The sequence below is a fragment of the Stigmatopora nigra genome, chromosome 6 (assembly GCF_051989575.1).
Source record: "Stigmatopora nigra isolate UIUO_SnigA chromosome 6, RoL_Snig_1.1, whole genome shotgun sequence".
In the NCBI taxonomy this organism is placed as follows: Eukaryota; Metazoa; Chordata; class Actinopteri; order Syngnathiformes; family Syngnathidae; genus Stigmatopora; species Stigmatopora nigra.
Window position 1 is genome coordinate 8,453,795 of NC_135513.1, and position 19,640 is coordinate 8,473,434.

At 39.8% G+C, this 19,640-nt stretch overlaps 3 protein-coding genes across 5 annotated transcripts in view; 2 read left to right on the forward strand and 1 right to left on the reverse strand.

The window, feature by feature from the left end:
• The first annotated feature begins 211 nt into the window (after positions 1-211).
• Positions 212-7,822, forward strand: clgn (calmegin). 2 transcript variants are annotated; one of them, XM_077718742.1, is made up of 15 exons: positions 212-394; positions 1,676-1,936; positions 2,027-2,100; positions 2,280-2,338; positions 2,477-2,618; positions 2,717-2,798; positions 2,958-3,150; positions 3,561-3,750; positions 3,834-3,947; positions 4,714-4,870; positions 5,199-5,414; positions 5,494-5,610; positions 5,689-5,851; positions 5,928-6,003; positions 6,407-7,822. In XM_077718742.1, exons 2-15 carry the CDS (start codon positions 1,676-1,678, stop codon positions 6,423-6,425), a joined length of 1,863 nt encoding a protein of 620 aa, XP_077574868.1. In that variant the 5' UTR covers positions 212-394; the 3' UTR covers positions 6,426-7,822. The 2 variants fall into 2 exon arrangements, with proteins under 2 accessions (XP_077574868.1, XP_077574867.1); XM_077718741.1 differs by having other exon boundaries at positions 213-394; positions 5,928-6,008; positions 6,409-7,822.
• Positions 7,783-12,819, reverse strand: scoca (short coiled-coil protein a). 2 transcript variants are annotated; one of them, XM_077718745.1, is made up of 4 exons: positions 12,620-12,819; positions 10,259-10,330; positions 10,105-10,185; positions 7,783-9,124 (listed from the first exon to the last, which is right to left on the reverse strand). In XM_077718745.1, the coding sequence occupies exons 1-4, from the start codon at positions 12,681-12,683 to the stop codon at positions 8,982-8,984; spliced, it is 360 nt and encodes a 119-aa protein (XP_077574871.1). In that variant the 5' UTR covers positions 12,684-12,819; the 3' UTR covers positions 7,783-8,981. The 2 variants fall into 2 exon arrangements, with proteins under 2 accessions (XP_077574871.1, XP_077574872.1); XM_077718746.1 differs by lacking the exon at positions 12,620-12,819 and adding an exon at positions 11,819-11,983.
• Positions 12,820-18,456: 5,637 nt separating this feature from the next.
• Positions 18,457-19,640, forward strand: part of maml3 (mastermind-like transcriptional coactivator 3) — a 60,912-nt gene continuing 59,728 nt past the window's right edge. The window contains exon 1 of the mRNA XM_077719206.1: positions 18,457-18,897. Coding sequence (XP_077575332.1) covers positions 18,520-18,897 — 378 coding nt within the window. The 5' untranslated portion in view covers positions 18,457-18,519. The remainder of the gene's footprint in view (positions 18,898-19,640) is intronic.

Here is a 19,640-nt window from a genome sequence, read left to right on the forward strand (position 1 = left end):
TGTAGTTAATACACACAGGACCCTCCCACAACTCTTAACCACAACGTGTGTGAATTTACACGATAGCCAATGCAAAATCTAAACACAGCTCTTCACCGAATTCAGTGTTTTTTGCAATGTAATGACTAAAATGAATGCAAAAACTCGCATAATAGTCAACCTTTCTAAATTGGCCGGTATTCATTCAAGGTACACTGTTAATAAGTGACTAAGGACGTTTGTCATTGCGCATGCGTAGGTCTCAGCACTCTGGTCCTGTTGGAACCGTTTCACCATTGAACTGTTCGATGCATTCAATGTTGTCATCTGACTAAGAGCAACCGATATAGCGACGTTGCAAAGTGTATGTTGGCAGTGTTTGGTGTAGAATTTCTCCGTGACAACACGACGCAAGGTTTGTCCCCTCTCATTCATTCCTCATGCATCCTTCGAAATCGCTTCAAATGCATGCAATATGCGATAACATCACATCGTTTGGGCTTCTTGCACTATATCCATCGGTTCCCATTGTTCCATTATTCTCTTTGGATCGCGACATTTTGGAAAATATGCCGAATCGCGTCCTATTTGCTGATTTATGATGGTGTGATAAATACATAAGTTGAAGGAGCAGGTGCTGCTGCAGCAAGCGTTCTTGGACGTCGTGAATTTCACGGGCAGCCATGTTAGCTCGGTGACCTGTCCCAACACCTTTTGCTCTTTTATTTTTTTTAAAAGGGCTTTATAAATAATTGTATAAATGTTTGCTTAGAGAGCACTTGTGATATACATCCCTCGTAATTTATATTTTATCAATCGTTCGTCTGATTAAAAATTGATGGGCAGTTTACTTCTTTTTTTAATTATTATTTTTACTTTACTGCATATTTTCATGCTATATAATATAATTTAACCCATTTGCTGCCACGACATCCAATTCATTTTACCTGGTTGTGAAGATCACTGACAAGCTTTGTAATGGATGGCAATGGTTTTGAATGGAATGAAAGGGTTAAATTTTAACCCTTTCGGGGATAGTAGTGGACGGCCATTCAAAAGTTGACAATTAACAACTTTAACCCCTTTTTTGACTATTTTTTTCTTTGCAGTTATATATTTATATATTCATTCACTTTCTGAACCACTCTATCCTCACATGGTTTGCGGGGGGTGCTGGAGCATATCCCAGCTGAGAGGCGGGGCACACCCTGAATCGGTCGGCCAGCCAATAGCAGGGCACGAGGAGACAGAAAACCATTCACACTCACATAGGGGCAATTTAGGGGGGGTCCAACATGTCTACCATGCATGTCTTTGAAAAGTGGAAGGAAACCGGAGTACCCAGAGAAAACCCACACAGGCCCATGGAGAACATGCAAACTCCACACAGGTGGACCGACCTGGATTTGAACCCAGTACCCCAAAATTGTGAGGCTGATGTGCTAAGCACTCATCCGTTAATACACCCTATTATGCATATACTTTTATTTTTTTACTATTTTTGGTCGACTAGTAGCATTCTTTGATATAAGAGGGAACCAACCATGCGGGACAGATTTTGATCATGTCTCTTTGTCTTTGTGCTGGAGTGATGTCATGCCCCTTTTCTCCATTACCAGTCTCTCAGCCCTAAATAATTTTATACACTTAATCTAGTTTACTCATTCTCCAAGCCATTTCCTTTTGTCTTTTAAAGATGAAGCTGGACAGGCGCTGGATGTGGCGGATGTTGTTCCTCTTTGCCCTAACCGTGGCATTGGTAGCATCACAAAAGCGCTCTGAATCAGGCCTATCAGATGTCGATAAGGAGGTAGACTTGGACGAGGAGGAAATGGATCTTTTGGTCGGTGACGAGGAAGAGGAGGAGGACGAAGAGGAGGAGGAGGAGGAAGATGAAGAAGATATGGCAAAACAAACAGACCATAAAACCATAGCCAAAGACGAGGTTTCCTTTCAAGTAAGTAGAGAAGTTCTGTGCTGTGCACTCAGTGGAACTACAAACAAGGCTATGTTAGTCCAATTTATTTTTGTTATGTTGACTTTATAGGTAACATATGAGACTCCTGTGCCTACTGGAGATGTCCACTTTGCTGAGACATTTGATGATGGCACATTTGGCAGGTATTGTCTTCATAAAATGCATTCAGGACTTGGAGTGCAATGTAGTATGTGAAAATTTAATGACAGTTTTGTTTGTAAAAAAAAGCAAAGATAAGAACAAGTAAACATAACAATGACATTAGCAACAGGGCAGCTCTAACTTCATTTGAGCCATTTCTACTTTCTGTATTTTCTTGTAGATGGCAGTTGTCTCAAACTGTGAAGGAAGATACAGATGATGACGTCGCCAAATATGATGGTTGGTTTCCTGCTCCTATTCAACATGTGAAAGTGATGCTTGTGTTTAATTATTAGATTTTTTTTTCTTCCCAAAGAGCAAATCCATGTTTTTCTCTACAAAAATCATTGTTGAATTTCTGTGTTATGGTAAATGTAGGGAAGTGGGCTGTGGAGCAGCTGAAGGAAAATAAAATTCCAGGAGATAAAGGCTTGGTGCTCAAGTCCCGTGCTAAGCATCATGCCATTGCCGCCATGCTTGACAAACCTTTCATCTTTGAGAATGAACCCTTAATAGTACAGTCAGTACATTTCACATTTTTCTTAACTAAAAGGAATGTTTTCCCCACAAACTGTCTTAAACTGTCTTGAAAGTACATTTTTTTCTGTCATTTTCTAGGTACGAGGTTAATTTTCAGGATGGCATTGACTGTGGTGGAGCTTATATTAAAATGCTTTCAGACACTGGTGACGTGAATCTGGTGAGTAGACTATTTCATACATATATGAAAAAGTGATCAATATGTGCAAAGTATAAATTCATGATGATAATAAAAAAATGCCTTTACATTAGTATCAGACTGCTCGTCTACTACCTTAGAGACAGGTTTGTGGATTCAGTACATTTTCCTGGCCTTTAGGAGCAATTCCATGATCGCACACCCTACTCTATCATGTTTGGACCCGACAAGTGCGGGGAGGACTACAAGGTGCACTTCATCTTCCGACACGAGAATCCCTTGAACAGAGATATTGAGGAAAAGCATGCCAAGCGAGCAGCTGTTGATCTTAAGAAGTTCTACACTGACAAGAACACTCATCTCTACACTCTGGGTATGGTGGTGTTTGTGTGGGCACTGGATTTAAAGCCCGGAATATTCAGTTTTTTTATAGATCTAAAACAATGTTTATTTTAGCTTTTTTTAATGTATTTTTAGATTTTACAAAATGATTTTTGAACTAAAAACACAGAAAAATGTATTAAAAAATTACAATTATTGATTTAAAAGGGGGAAAATAGGGAAATTTAATATACATCTATAGCCCTCATTTTAATTTCATCCTAAAAAAGAAAGTCAGCAATCATGACTGACTTTCCCGGGCCACACAAAATGATGCGGCAGGCCAAATTTGGCCCCCGGGCCGCCAATTTGACACGTGATATAAAGCAACCTCATAATACCACATCAACTTGCTATTACACACCAGCAATATTTTGTACATCTCTGTGTTTCTATTTCCAGTCCTAAACCCAGACAACAGCTATGAGGTGTTCATTGACCAGTCGAGTGTGAGTCGTGGCAACTTGCTGAATGATGTGGTTCCGCCAGTCAACCCGCCAAAAGAAATTGACGATCCAAACGACTCCAAGCCTGAAGAATGGGATGAAAGGCCCAAGATTCCTGACCCTGATGCTTCCAAGCCTGATGCCTGGTGATTGAAAAACTGCATAATAGCATAACCTATGTTTCCAGTGAATTTCTAATTACAAATATATTTGTTGTAAAAACAAACAGGGATGAGGATGCACCTGCTAAAATTGAAGATCCAAATGCATTGAAGCCTGAGGGCTGGCTGGATGACGACGCTGAATACATCTCCGACCCAAATGCTGAGAAACCAGAAGACTGGTATGGAAACATGGACTATATATGTCCAACAAACAAAAAATAACACAATTACAAAGCAAAACGTGTAACTGGGCATTTGGGAATCAGCCTATGCTTTTTTTGGAACATTATTATCATTTTATTATTCCCTCATGATTTAATGTAGGTTGCTTAGAATAGGCTATAGTTTGGCTATTCATTCCACAGATATCCTGATTATTGATCTTTTTAAATTTTTTATTTCTGATCCAATTTTTTTCAGGCTAAGTTCTGCAAATACCAATCCGTTATACCAACATTTTTATACCAGTGGAAATAATGCATATAATATTACAAGCAGTAATTGATAAATCATGTTTAATATTATACGCAGTAAATAATAAATCGTTTTTAATATTATACGCAGTAAATGATAAATCATTTTTAATATTACAAGCCGTAAATGACAACTCATTTTTAATATTACAAGCAGTAAATGACAAATCATTTTTAATATCACATGCAGTAAATTATAAATATTTTTTTTGTATTCCTTATCCTTCTTCAAAACTATTTCTGAAAATAAATAGTCCCATACAGCAGACATGTGGGCCTAAAGGCTTTATTTACAGCAACCAAAAAGCACCATAGTAATGCCAATTCTGGATCAGCATATGACCAAATCCGATACTGCCATATAACCCAAAAATAGCCATATCTGGGGCAGATACCAACACTGAGTACAGGATAGGGACATAACTAATTCATACTGAAGAACAAGGTAGCCTGATAGCTCTTCTGTGTGTAGGGATGACAAGATGGACGGAGAATGGGAGCCCCCAAAGATCCCCAACTCAAACTGTCAAAGTGCTCCAGGGTGTGGTCCATGGAAGCCACCCATGATTAACAACCCTCTTTATAAGGGCAAGTGGAAGGCCCCACTGATTGATAACCCCAACTTTCAGGTAACTCACCACTTGCTGCCTGAAATTACTTTTGCTATCATCTGGGTATGATTAAGTGAAGATTTTAAACATGCAGAAATGGGGGTAAAATTGATTGCTCATATAAATCGGTATGAAAATTGACAGGATTATGGTGGGGTCTGGCAGCTGAGGGGTTAGCAAATTATTCTCAGTGATCCTGTACTTGCCAACTTCGTACTTTTTCTGTTCTCTGCAAAAAGATACAGCAGCAACATGCAATTTTTCTCTTACGATTTTAGTAAATCAGGCCCTGCAACTGTATATCAATACTTCTTTATTGAGCTTCATTTCAGTTTTTCCTCCATAGGGTGCTTGGAAGCCTCGTAAAATAATCAACCCAGAATATTTTGAGGATCTGCACCCATTCAAAATGGCGCCTGTCAAAGCTGTGGGCTTAGAACTGTGGTCCATGACTTCCGATATATACTTCGACAACTTCATTATTACCACCCGCAAAGAAATTGCTGACCGTTGGGCCTCAGACAGCTGGGGTTTAAAAAAGCTGGTGGCCAGTGCTAATGAGGTAAGTCTTGTTAATCATTTCATTAGAATGCTCAGTTATAGAAACAATTATCCTAAATAAATCCCCTCCACCCCACCAGCCTGGGATTTTTGCCCAGCTGATGATTGCAGCAGAAGAGCGCCCATGGCTCTGGGTGGTCTACATCTTAACAGTCGGTCTGCCTGTTGGACTTGTTGTGCTTTTCTGCTGGCCGAAGGTACTCTGCCTGTGCTATTTATGTCATGTATTCATAGTAATCTGCTCAATCTTAATCCAATATGGTTCTTTATTACAGAAAACAAATGATTATGTGTACAAGAAAGTGGATTTGCCACAGGCAGATATAGAAGAGGAGGAAGAGGAAGAAGAAGAAGAAGAGGAAGAAGAAGAAGAAGAAGAAGAAGCAGCAGGCACAAATGACAAAGATGTAAAGCCAACTGCCGTAGATGAAGCTACAAGTAAGACAGACACACACATTTCTTATAATACTGCTTTTCCAATACATTTAAACACTGTCACTTAATACTATAATAGAGACAGAAGAGGACACGGATGATCTAAAAGAGGATCAACAAGAGGGTGGTGGACAATCGAGAAGAAGAAGAGGAGGAGGAGGTAAGTGAGCAGGACTACTAGGAATACTGGACCAGAATATTGTTTACCGTGGTCAGAAGTTAGGCTGAAAATATATTGGCGCAATTTGTATGCTTCATAACCATTTTTTTTACGTAAAGGCCTGGAGAGAAAAAAATTTAGATGAATCGGTTGGGTTTCATTTCCTTATTACTGAATATGGCACCTTTGCCCTTAAACAACTGTATGTACGTGAGGTTGACCGGTATAAATAAGTTTACGACAGAAAAAAGTCTTGTAAACACAAAATTGTCTGAAATATAGCTAAAATACAGAATGCACCCTAAATATTGTGTATTAAATATCATGTAATACCTATTTTATTTGACCTGATTACTGTTTCAACTCGCTAAAGGTTGGTCGTTTACTTCCTTTCTTCCAGCTGGAGGGAGCCAGTGACAATGTCATGAGCAACAAATAAGTTGTTAGGAAGGGGAGGGTAAACTGGATCTCTTAAGGGACGACTTGGAAGAGCCATCGTTCCTTGCCTGAGCAGGACAGAGCAAGCTATCCCCATTTCTTGATAGCCCACAGTCACCCTGGCTGTTAGATTTCCATCTGTCTCCTCAGTTCACCTTTCATAAGCAAAGATTTTGGGTCGTTGTTTTCTCCCAACATTGACTCTTGTGCCTCAAAAGATTTATTTGGTCAACCTTATTCAACCAATCCCCATGCATCACCTTGATTCATTCGGTTCTGTTCTTGCACCATCAATCTGCCCATTTGTCTCCTCAGAGTAAAGGCAGTGTACAGCAACTGGACTTTGACCTTATGTCCTTTGTTTCAAGAACATTTTTAAGGACATAAGGACAAAAATTACTAATTGTATGGTATGGTAGCTTATTGCATACAGCTCGAAAACAAAAAATGTTTTGGCCATTTTTCAAATTAATAAAAAAAAAAAAAAATAAGTTCATTTGAAAAATGGGCTGGCCTTTTTTTGTTTTTAAGTTGATTGCAATAAGCTTCTGTATAGTTGAGTTTTTCCACTTTAAAGAATTCTAGTGGAATCGAACACCATGCTGTGTCAAGAGGTTCCTGCAGTCTGAATACATGGAGAAGAAAAGCAAACATGAATACTTCTCTTTTACAGTACTTTAGAATTTAGAGATTATTATTATGGCTTCTGGGTTTGATCCCAGGTCAGGTTGGTGCTCCTATGTGAAGTTTGTATGTTCTCCCCGGGCTTGTGTGGATGGATGGTAGGCTGGTTAAACACTAAATTACCCATAGGTATGACTGTGAGCATGAATGGTTGTCTGTCTCCTTGTGTCCTGCGATTGGCTGCCCACCAATTGAAGGTTTCACCCACCCTCGTGCCCGAAGTCAGCTGGGATAGGCTCCAGCACCCTCCTTGTGAGGATAAGTGGTTCAGAAAATGAATAAATGCTGGATGGAGGATAATGTTGAAGTGTACACTGTGGAAAATATCTCTCTCTTAAGGAAGTGGGGTATTATGTGTAGTTCTTAGCAACAACTGAATACTTTGCCAATTCTATGAAGTTTTTGCAAAATCCCACAAAGCAGGTTCTGACCGGTTAGCCTTGGAGCATTTCATTTTTTCTTTTACCACCACACAGCTTTTTTAGTGTTTTTGCCCGTCACTGGAAATAAACATCTCTGTTTATATTATTTCGCAAGGCATCACATTGCTAGTGTTACGTTTGTACATGAAATAATTCAGTACTTAATATGGAATTATTTGTCTCAGGTGTAATTTGCTGGTTGCAGAGAGAATACAAAACCACAGTGCGTATACATCTTAAGCTTTTATTAAAAACAATGTTTCAAAGTAACAGTGCCGGGTATCTTTTTTATACAAGATGGATCCTGGAGGGTGTACTGTACTCTAAAATAATTTCATACAACTTAATATATCAAAATAATTTAAATTACAACATTTCCCTTTTTTTTTTAAACAGCAGCAATTCCACATACTGGTGAGACATTATTTTTCCAATCAATCCATTTTTGAGAACTACAATTTACTGCTAATCATTTCATTTTGAAAAGGCCACACCCTTCATTTTTCAGTTCAATGTGGAGAACATTTTCTGGTCTGGTCTTCCACAGTAGATCAATAAAACTCAAATGCACTTATCTGCTTTTAAATAGAAAGCATCTGTTCTCTGCTCACATCTTGATCTTCCTGTCTTACCTCATCCAGATCAATTTTCCACAATAACCTTCATCAAAAAGTCATTTTTTTTGTATCATGATAGATGAAACAAGTCAATAGTTCATTATGGATATCCTCGAATAACAAAATGACAGGTGAAAATAGTCAATAGTTCATTATAGATGTCCTAAAAGAACAAAATGAGGGGTGACCAAGTGTACATGCCATTCTAATACATTTCTTTACAGCAACATCATTGGGCAGTGACAAAAACCAAACAGACATGCAATGTTTGGCCATGATGGCAATAACAAAAACATGATAGAATAAAAGTCATAGCCAGTTTACTCCACTTATATGTTAGGTTGCCAGAAGGCTGAGACGGGAAATTGGGATCACAGAAAATCAGGTTGGTAATGCCAGCGCAATGTTATGACCAAAAACATCACAATATGAAGCCACTCATGACCCGTAACTAAATCATTGTCGTCATCTGACAGGAGTCTTCATTTATGATTTTTTGAAACTGGATGAATGAACGTTTAACTGAAATCTTTTTAAAGCTCGGCAGTGAGCTGCAAATATTTGAATTTGTACGCCTTCAAAAGTTACCTACGCAGGTATTTTTACTTGTTTATTTTTCACATACTAATTAAGACTGAACATCTGCAGATTTTGCTCCAATATGAACGAACCTGCAAGAAGTACCAGATGACATTTGTGAATCATCACTGTCGCAGCAACCAAGAACAGGTGACAAAAGCATTGTACATTTGGGCCCAGGTGTGGGAGATTATGTAGCACCTGTCCAGCACCATGTCTCTCCATAGCTTGACTCATTTGCGTTTGCTTTTGGTATCCGTGGTCTGAAAGACGCTGGAGGCAGACATGAGGTTCTCGATGTACTGACCGAGAACCTGGTTTTCTGACTTCAACTTCAAATTTTCCTCTTTGACTGCATCCACTCGTGCTGACAGGTCTGCACAAAACAAGACAAGTTTTTCGATTTATAGGTTTTTTTGGACAAAAATGACCCATACAAAAACATACTGATGAATACAAGCATCCTACATTTGAGAACTTCAAGAGAATAGGTTTAAAAGTTTGAATAATGCGATTGTTTTGTTTTATTTATACATCACTAAAGTTATATTTTAGGGATATTCCACTTTTGAGTATATTTTCAGTCAGAAAATAGAACTAATTTAGTGGACTTCAACTTTTGTAAACAATAATTCATGCTTTTTTCCAGGTCAGTTAAAATCACATTAACTTTTGCATGCATCTGTAGAAAGTTGAAGTTATGAAAGTTATGATAAAGTTGATGTAAAATTTTGATTTGAAAGAAAAAAATAGCATAATCTTGTGGTTTATTTAAAAGGAACAAAGACAACTTTACCATACCCATCTTGACAGAAAAAATAGTGTTAAAGAAAGAACAGATTGGATTTTTAATTTCTTATTTTAATTAAATTGCCCAACCTTCCACATAACGTTATTTATATCCTTTACTGTAGTGATGTCGCTCAACTTTCATCAGAACAAAAGATTAATTCTGAAACTTTCTCACATGTTTTGTCTGTTTTTTTCCATCTTCAGGCAGCAGCACATTTTCAAAGCATGCATGCAACCTCGTGCAAGTAGAGGCCTGTTTCAATGCCATGATCGCCCAAGAATTGTTTATGGTAAGACTTCATGTGAATGGCAGAGCTCAAGTGTCTGTTTGTATGATCAATATTTATCCCTTTTTAAAGCAAGCTACATAACAAATCAGTGTAGACATCACATTTTATGCCTTCATATTTTCTTCCCAGTCAATCTGAAATATACTTGGCCATAGATTTTTTTAATTTACTAATTAGTGAAAAAAAATCACAGATGTGTGGATTATTAAATTCCCTTGAAGTTTCATTTAGGCACATAATCAGTTTGAGAAAACAAGAATGGATGATTACTTACCCTCCAGAGTATGCTGAAGTTCCAACACTTGATTTATTAGCCGTGTCTTCTCTTCTATTTCTACCTGGTTCTCCATGTCCCCTGAAAGAGAATCAATTGGCATCCTTTCCACACTACAATAATTTGCACTGAAGTTACTAAGGAATACACATACCATCTATGTCGCAATTCATGATGAAGAGATCGTTCTCTGGCTTAGTATACAGGGCTGCAGTTCTCCTGTCCACTGTAGAAGAATGACAAAAACTATTCATGAGCAAGTGTGGTTCTATAATCACCATAAGGCAGGAGTCGTGAACCTTTTTGACAAAGATAGCCATAAACAATTCATATTTTCTAATGTTATTCCTTAAGAGCCATACTCTAAATTTAAAAGTAAAAATACACATAAATGGGTACCTTTGTTTTTAGTAATTTCAGCACTTTTAAAGTGGAAAGCAACATTGACAACATTCTTATGCAATTGCTAATCAATGATAGTATGCATTCCAGAAAAGTCTAATGCAATTTGTTTCTTAAATGCAGTATTTCAGCTCTGTCACCAGCGGTTTCCATATTTTTAGCTCACATGTTAGCAGTGAGCCAGATGCGCCCATCAAAAAAGCCACATGTGGCTCTCGAGCCATAGGTTCCCTACCCCTGTCATAAGGTGTACTTTTGCTGCTCTGATTTTCACATCTTTTCGAAAAGATCTTGTTGCTGCACAAGATATTATAATGTAACAGTGCAACTCTATATAGTATATCACCTTGCCATTGTAATGTTAGAGCCTATAAAAATGAGATGCAATGCAGCAGAGGCACAACTTAACAGTTGTTGGTGTGAACGGGTGGACGGTAAACATTCACTTGTAGATATCAATTCGGAATGGGACACTTTAACTGTCTTTTTCTTAGTGTCACGTGAAGAAAACAGTTTAGAAATTCCCGACCAAGGGTGCATCGATTGATGCAAAGGATCTGAGCAGCAAATGCCGCACCCTGTTAGTTCCTTCAGATGACACACCCACATTTTTCTCACTAGGTTATCTATTGATCAAACATCTAAATTGCAGGTCAATTCAAAACCTGATTTTACTGATTAACTATGAATAAACAAAGCACACTTTAAAAACTACATTACCTTGGCAGGTGCAGTGTTTTAACTGGAGCAACTCCATTAATTTAGTCACTAAAGCAAAACCAAAACTCTACTCTAAATGACAGTTCTAATTCTTATTATTTCTTCATAAAAGTCTCTGTGAGGTTGACATTTAACGCCAATGAAATCCCCTTTTAGGCCGGTGTGGATGTCACTATTAGTAAACAAGGCAAAACGCACACTGTCAACATTAATAACTGATACATGAGTATCAAAAGTAGATGATGATAATTCATGCGTTAGATCAGTATAGCTGGTATATTTGCAAAAATAAGCCACGTACAGTGATGTCTCTGATAACAGGGTTAGCTTTGCCGGCTAACAAGCTTTTGCGGCAAACTGGGTCGACACGATGCCCACTAAACAAACCGCAACATATATAGAAGTATCTCCTAAAAAGAACGTAAACGCAAAGGCGTGCACACCCAAAACGCCCTAGGGAATAATATTAATTTCTACAATGCCACCCTATTGACTCCATTCGGCCACTGCGCCTAGACGTCAATGTACACATCATAAATACAAGATCGGAAAAGAGCATCAGATGAAAACGTGCCTTCATGTTCCCACTCACCAAAATTAAGAACGCGTAGTTTCCGAAACACGGATTTTTGTTGTAAACAGAGACAGACAGACAGAAAGACACACACATACACGGACACACACCCCCACTAGCGCGGTGTTTCAGTGACGATGACGACAACGGGAGAATCTGATGAGGTTTCCTCACTTCCGTTTGTGTTTGCCTAGATTGACCAACAGAGGTCGCCAGAACGACACACAAGACAGTGCTTGATCTCTCATTTTCTGAACTGGTTTATCCTCATTAGGGTCGCAGGGGGTGCTGGAGCATATCCCAGCTGACATGAAATATGTATGCAAAAGCATGTACACGCGCAGAAAAAATATAAGAAATTATTTATTAAGCCAAATGAAAAAGAAATGCAAGGAAAATTTCCAAAAGGTTTATATAGAGACTGGCAGCTGAGTAAACATAGATTCACACAGGTAAACAAATAACTCAAAATCATTTTACACACACTCATAAAAACTCAAAAAACAACGAGCGTATAAGGCACTCAAATCAGGAGCTCACTACCAGCCGAACCTGATGAGCCATTGTCCCAGAAAAGGATGAAAAAGTGATATGTTTTGGATTTCATACAATGATCTGAGCAAAGCAGCTATGGAAGGAGTCACATACAGCAGTTGTAAACTTTGTTTTTAGATTAAAATGTGATATTTGCTACTGAGACTAAATGAAAAATTCAAGTTGTTTAAATTTCTGTGTACATGCCTTCAAGTTAACTTTCAAACGAGATAATAACCTCCCTTTTTGTTCACATGTAGAAAGGAAGACTTTGCGAAGCTTTACCTGGGTCATCTGCCAGCGAGATGTTAGTAAAAGTCTCATATTCCTCCCCAAAGTTGCCCTCCATGGTGTTTCTCCTTCAGTTTGTTGTTCTTTCTTATTTTCCTCAGAGAAAAGCAATCATGATGTGAGTTTTTCTTTTTGTTCATTCACTTTCCTTCTCATATTGGCCCTTCCTCCACACTTACGACTCCTGCCAGAATCATTTACAACGAACGTCATGGCTACCTGCCCTACCTGACTGGTGAGTCAAGTTACAAGTGTTGTCAGAGCAAAAGATCACTATGGTAACAAGCACACTTAGAAGCGAAAAAGTGACCCCCTGGGAAGGGCGGCATTGCAGGTCAAAGTTTTTGTACACCAGTTACACCACACAAAAAGGTTAATTATAGTACCCAAACAAAAATGTTGCACACACTCAAGTCACACATTAATCCAAATTGCAAACCCAGCACATTTTTATTCTTTCAATGTGTGTCATAAGCCAACATAATGAAATTGTGAAAAATGTTATTGGATAACTAATACATTAGTCATATGATAGATGACTAGTTCCTGGCCTTTGACCCAATATGCCATATGAAATGGAAGCCTGGTTTTAGATGTGCTGTGTTAGACTGCACTCTAGTGGTTCATGATAAACACTGCCTACACTAACATTTACAATACAGTAATATTTTGAATGCTAGTGAGAGCATAGCCTAACTAAAGGATAACACTCAGATTACCCCACTTTCTGGAGCCTTAAAAAAGAGTAAAATATTGCTTGAGTTTAATTTTCTTACCCTAACGAATGTCGCAGGGGTGCTGGAGCCTATCCCAGCTACCAAGATTCAGGAGGCCAGATAAACGCTGAATTTGTTGCCAGCCAATCGTAGGAATTCTTCATAGTATAAGAGGGGATTTCAAGAATGCAATAAATGCATATACTTTATATGCATTGTCCAGGTATATTTCTGTTCTCGGACACAAACCGCGAGTCAGATGCCCATTTTGGAACCCTCGCTTTTGCAGTGTGGTGCAAGGCATTAGCCCAAAGCTTACTTATTACACATTCAAAGCCGCCTCAAGGTGTAGAGAAGGGGTGCTCAATATGTAGATAGCGATCTATCAGTAGATCGTTAAGGTACTAGACACGGGTTTCTTACCTACCTGGTTCCTAACCTACCTTTACATTTAATTAGAGGCAATTTTCATTATTTCAATGTTTAAACTGATTTTTTGTGAAGTATTTTTTTTGGCCTTGAGTTGTGTGGTTGGAAGATTGGGAAAGAATTTCAGTGGCACCTATTTGTGCATGGCTCATATCTAGAAATCAAGGAAAAGACTAAGACCCAGTATTAGATTTTGAGGCTAGACATAAAAATTACTGTGCTGTATTGTTTTTATTGAAGCACAAAACCATGACCAATGGCCACAAAGACAAGAAACAGGCCAATATAATGGAGAGCGTCTGGAGGAAATAATGAAACGTTGCAGGGTAACCAGAACGGAGGAATGTATAAACAAATTTCAAAATTAATTAATTGAATTATTGACATGAAATATATTTTCAAAGCATTCAATACTTCAAATTTGGAATGTTTCTTGAGGTCCTCTTACCATGCAATAATGTATATTTAAATTATAAATTGTTTAATAATGATTTTGTAGCCTCATTTACCCAACAATAACGTTTGTAAGGGTTGTCTCGAATCGGACTTTTATTAATAACTGGTTTTAACATCCCCCTTTTAAAGTATAAATATCTAAAGTGGCTGAACAATTTGTAGGTAGCCCAGAGAATGAGTAGTTAGCGCGCTGGCCTCACAGTTCTAGGGTCAATGGTTCAATGCCTTGTGGCTCCTCCCTGGGTGGAGTTTGCATGTTCTCCCCAGGCTTTTGTGGGTTTTCTCAGGGTACTTCAGTTTCCTCCAACATCCCCAAAATGAATACACACGGGTATATATAAGTGTGAGCATGAATGATTGCCCATTTCCTTGTGCCCTTGTGCCCCTTAACCCATATACTACATAACAAGACAGTCAGTCTCAAATGACCTGCAATTCCCACTATGACTTTCAAAATGAACTGAGAAATGTTCTTAATTTTCTTCACCAGGTTATTGAGCGAGGGAGGTGTGTCCATTGACACAATTTGAAGCCATAATCTGTGTTTTGCATCCCTTCTCTGACCCTGGTTGAATCTTTCAAGGGACACAGAAGAAACCATTACTTTCCCAGTAATAATGATCAGCTCCCTCGAGTAACGTTATCTTTCACATCAGTTCTCAACCCCGTCCTCCTTTATTTCTTCATTTCTCATCCCGCTTCCTCTGGATATCAGCCCTATTCCGTTGTTCAATTCACTCTTGGAGGGAGAGCATAAAATATTTAGAGTCAGACCTCCTTTCAACAGCAGAATAAGCATTATCCACTGCCTCTTCCTCGCTTCAAGTCCGAAGGGTAGAAGAGCCCTTTCGTTCCTATGGGTATAGGAGCGTGTGTCCAGGGTTATCACAGGGTGACCAGTGCATTCTGAATGTCAAAATGCTGCAAAAATCAATGAGGCGAACACAGATGGACACTAATCGGTCACTTGGAAAATAAGAGGAGGGCGATAGAATTAATAGAACAGATATGTTGTGTGGACAGTGTCTGAGGAAATCTTCAAATAAATCTGTCAAGATTTTAGTCTTGAGAGCTCCACATGACATGATTGCTAGCCCTGTTCATCTTTAAAGCAAAAAAATATACTCATGAGGGTAAGGGGATTTTGAATTAAATATTTTTTTTAGCTTGATTCTTTGATTCTTGAGCAGACAAACAGACTTGACTGGGAAAACATAGGAAAAAGAATGGCGTCTTTCTTTGGTTCAAGACCAAATACATTTTGTTTTTGACGGACAGGTCTTTTAAAGCAATTTTGTCTTTGTCTCAACTTTTCAAAACAAGTGCTTCTTAAAGACAGATGACTAGCTGATTTTTCTTGTTGGTTTTAAGTTATTCTTTCTTAACCAAATTCACAACTAAATACATTCCCCCATTTTCTTGGTCAAAGCTTATGATTATCAGTCCTTAAAAAATCTAACCGATGATAACAAGCCTATATATCGAGATTAGGTTGAGTTATTAGAAAAGAAGAAATTCTTTGTCTATAACAAGTCAAATCAAAATGCGTTGGTGGGTGAAGAAGATAATTAGAGTGTGGAAGCATGAGTGTGTGTGTCTATGTGCATGTGTGTGTGTGTGTGTGTGTAAAATAACATTCCATTCATTCTTTTAGTGCTAAACTGGCCAGACTGCGCAGCCGCACTAGCACTAAACAACAACAAACACTTACACAACCACACACACGTTTAACTGAATAGCTGAGTGTCTTCATAAAATGTGTCTTTGTGACACCACCTCACATGTCTGTGGTGGAGATGTGATATGTGTGTGTTCATGGCAATTCTTTTTATTTTTTTCCACGTTGTGAGTGTGAACAGTTGTCTGTCTCTATGTGTGCCTTACAACAGACTGGCGACCAGTTTAGGGTGTAATCTGCCTTTGACCTAAAGTCTGCTAGAATAGGTTCCAGCACCACGGAATAACAGTCTTGGGGTACCGCAAGGGTCAGTGCTAGGTCCACTGCTCTTCAGTCTTTTCATAAATGATCTGCCGAGCTTTGAATGTCACCTGCCAAATGGACGTTGATTGTGCTGTCCTATATGTTCATGTGAAAGATGAACAAAAAACCTGCTGAACTGACAAAAGTTCTGAACTCCAGCTTTACTTTTGTGTTTTTTTTTTTACACCAAGCTGTTAAACAACTCTGGAAAGCTACACTTTTCTTCGAATCCACATTCCAGTTCATTTCAGCTCAAATCAGATTCTCTCTGGTCTTTATTTTTCCTTAATGGAAAATGTGGTTTTCACAGGTGAAACCTAAAGACAAAAACAGGCTTTCCCTATTTAAAGTCGCCGCAATCGATCAATCTTAAAAGGCAACAAGTAGGCCAATAATAACAACTACCAGTCACATGTTCCAATTCGTAATAATTGCCTTGGGCGGGTTAAAATAAAAAGGTACTTATCATTCCTTAAAAGAAAAAAAACCTTACTAGCAGTAATTATAATGGATGAGTAGTTAGTGCGTCAGCTTTACAGATCAAGGTTCCTGGGTTCAAATCCAGGTCGGTCCACCAGTGTGGAGTTTGCATGTTCTCTCAGGGCCTGGGTGGGTTTTCTCCAGGTACTCCGGTTTCCTCCCACATTCCAAAAACATGCATGGTAGGCTAATTGGACACTCTAAATTGCCCCTAGATATGGTTGTGGATGGTTGTCCGTCTCCTTAAGCCCTGGGATCAACTGGCCACTGATTCAGGGTGTACTCCGCCTCTATGCATCATCTTCCAAGTTTGGCTTGAAGAGACGAACAACCATTCACACTCACATTTAAACCTATGGGCAATTTTGAGTGTTCAATCAGCCTACCTTACATGTACCCAGAGAAAACCCACGGGGACAACATGCAAACTCCATACAGTAGGACCGAGCTGGATTCGAACCCAGGACCCCAGAACTGTGAGCCCGACGCGGTAACCACTCATCCGCCGGAATTCCCTGAACAAATAGTTATACTTGTAAAATTTGGAGGTAGGGTCTTATAATGTTTGCCACTCAAAAAATGACAATGTGAGTTTTTATTTATATATACAGTGTTCATGGAAAAGACTTTTATTGTAATTATTTATTCAACCTGGTAAGTCACTTACTCATTCATGTCACCGTGATGTATTAATTTCATCTAAATTATTTAAAAGAAACAAAGTGATGTGTAGCTGGAATCAAGTAATGGGTATCAACCCACCTAGTCAAAATAGATTGGACGTCTAACAGCGTCAATGGATTTGAAACGAACATTAACAGCCAGCCCTCACAATTTTTAATAAATTCAATAAATTACTCGCTTCATCGCCGTCAATAGCAAGGAAGGCATTAGTCATTTTTCACGTGAGACTAATTTTAGCAGTCGTGGTAATTGCGCAGGCTTTCTTTTACACAGGTCGCTGAGGCGGGACTATATATCGCCGCTTCTCTGAGAAAGGTCATCACAACTCCGCACCAGGTTTTCCAAGTATCTTTCAGCGGGCTTCTCACAGCTTCTAGCTGGTTTTACTCAACTCCTGTCCTGATATCACTCCGCTGGCATGGTGGAGAAGCTGACTTGATTATTGTGATGGTGGCAGGCGACAGCCAGTGACTACACACTTCCGCCACTGCTTCCCATATTCACGTTGGGCTCCGTCTGGACTCTTGATGTCTCACAACAGAATTAAGCGACATCCTTACCGGGATTCCTTTCAAACCAATAACCATATGACATGCAAGTACACTCCGAAACTCCGGAACCCATTCGGTTCAAGCAACAAAACTTTTTTTCTCTATGGACAACACGGTAAAGCGGCTTGTGGACTGTTGCTGCTCGGCGGTATCGTCGCTGGCAGTTTGACCGCTGTATGCCCGCCTTCACGCCGTCGCCGTATTGTTGGCTTTCCGGCGGAGTTGTTGTGAGTAGCGGAGGGACGCTTTCATTGTCAAAGCCTCTCGTGTTGGCTCTTATTTGTGTTCTGCGGAGCTGTTTGTTTTGAACTGTGTTGTGGAGGGAAGAAGACGGGGTCAGTGTCGAGCTACCCAGCCGTACGACCGCGAGGCTCGCTACCCCTTTAAAGCCACCAGTTGTCGGACGCCACTTTAAGGGCTGATCGCCGCTCTGACCTACGGGCTCCAGCCTCAGCTGGCCGGCTCGTTGGGAATCTTCGCTGCGGAGGACGGTAGGTACTGGAGGGTGGGTGGTGGGAGGTGAGAGGTGGGAGGTGGGCAAGACAAGCTGGACGTTGGGGAAAAGTTCCTTCAAAATAGCAGCCACTCGGTCCAGTGATGGGGGACTTCGCCTCCCCCGCTGCCGGACCCAACGGCAGTATCTGCATCAACAACAGCCTGAACCCGGCCGCCGGGAGCGTGGTGCCTGCCGGGGCTGTGGGCATACCTAAGCACAGCACGGTCGTGGAGCGTCTGAGGCAACGGATCGAGGGTTGCCGGAGACACCACGTCAACTGCGAGAACAGGTATCAGCAAGCCCACGCCGAGCAGCTGGAGATCGAGCGCAGGGAGACGGTCAGTCTGTACCAGCGGAGCCTGGAGCAAAGGGCCAAGAAGTCGGGCAGCGGGAGCGGCGGCAGTAAGCAGCCGCAGATCAAACAGCCAGAGCCGGACTCGTCCTCCTCCACGGATCAGAGGAATAACACACTAATAGCGGTAAGAACGCACTTGCAATGACAGCCAGTAACACCCCACACTCACTCACACACTTCCGTAGAAAGCACACTCAACATCATTGGACCACAATCATGCATCATGACTACTACTACACCACCAAGTTGTTCACTCACACTTGGAAGAGTTGAAAACACGGTCATGAAGCAGTCATTGTTGACCCACTGATGAGTGATTTTGTTTTCTAGGGAAACACAATGCTCTATCAATGTACTTAATACTTAACTGTAGTTTCTATTTCTTATTCATTGCATTCAAAAACCACTATCTAGTGTTTGACTATGATCCCTTAACTGAACTTCTCACTGTGAAATTACTCATCCTTTCCTGACTTAAGAATCAGATCTTCTGCAAATAGTCATCAGTGTTGTAACAAATGCTCCCATGCTTTAAGCGGTGAAACTTTACCCTGCCCGATTTGTGGTGTGCCTCCCGAGTCATCAGCCCAAGTCTTTAAATGGTCCTTTGTCATTCTCACCCCAATGCTGTTTGAAAGGGGATTTTCTTAGACATAGACACATTAAAAATCAATGACTTGACAAAAAACATAACAAGGACCCTTCTGTCTTAAAAGCATAGAAGTCAGGATACATGGGTGTGATCGCAACACACTGGAATCCATGATATTAAAATTGAACTTGTTTTCTGCCATTAGCGAAGATAGATGTCCAATAAGTTTGAACTGGGAGTGCTTGTTGCCCGTTCTCCCAGGTCAAATGTGAGTA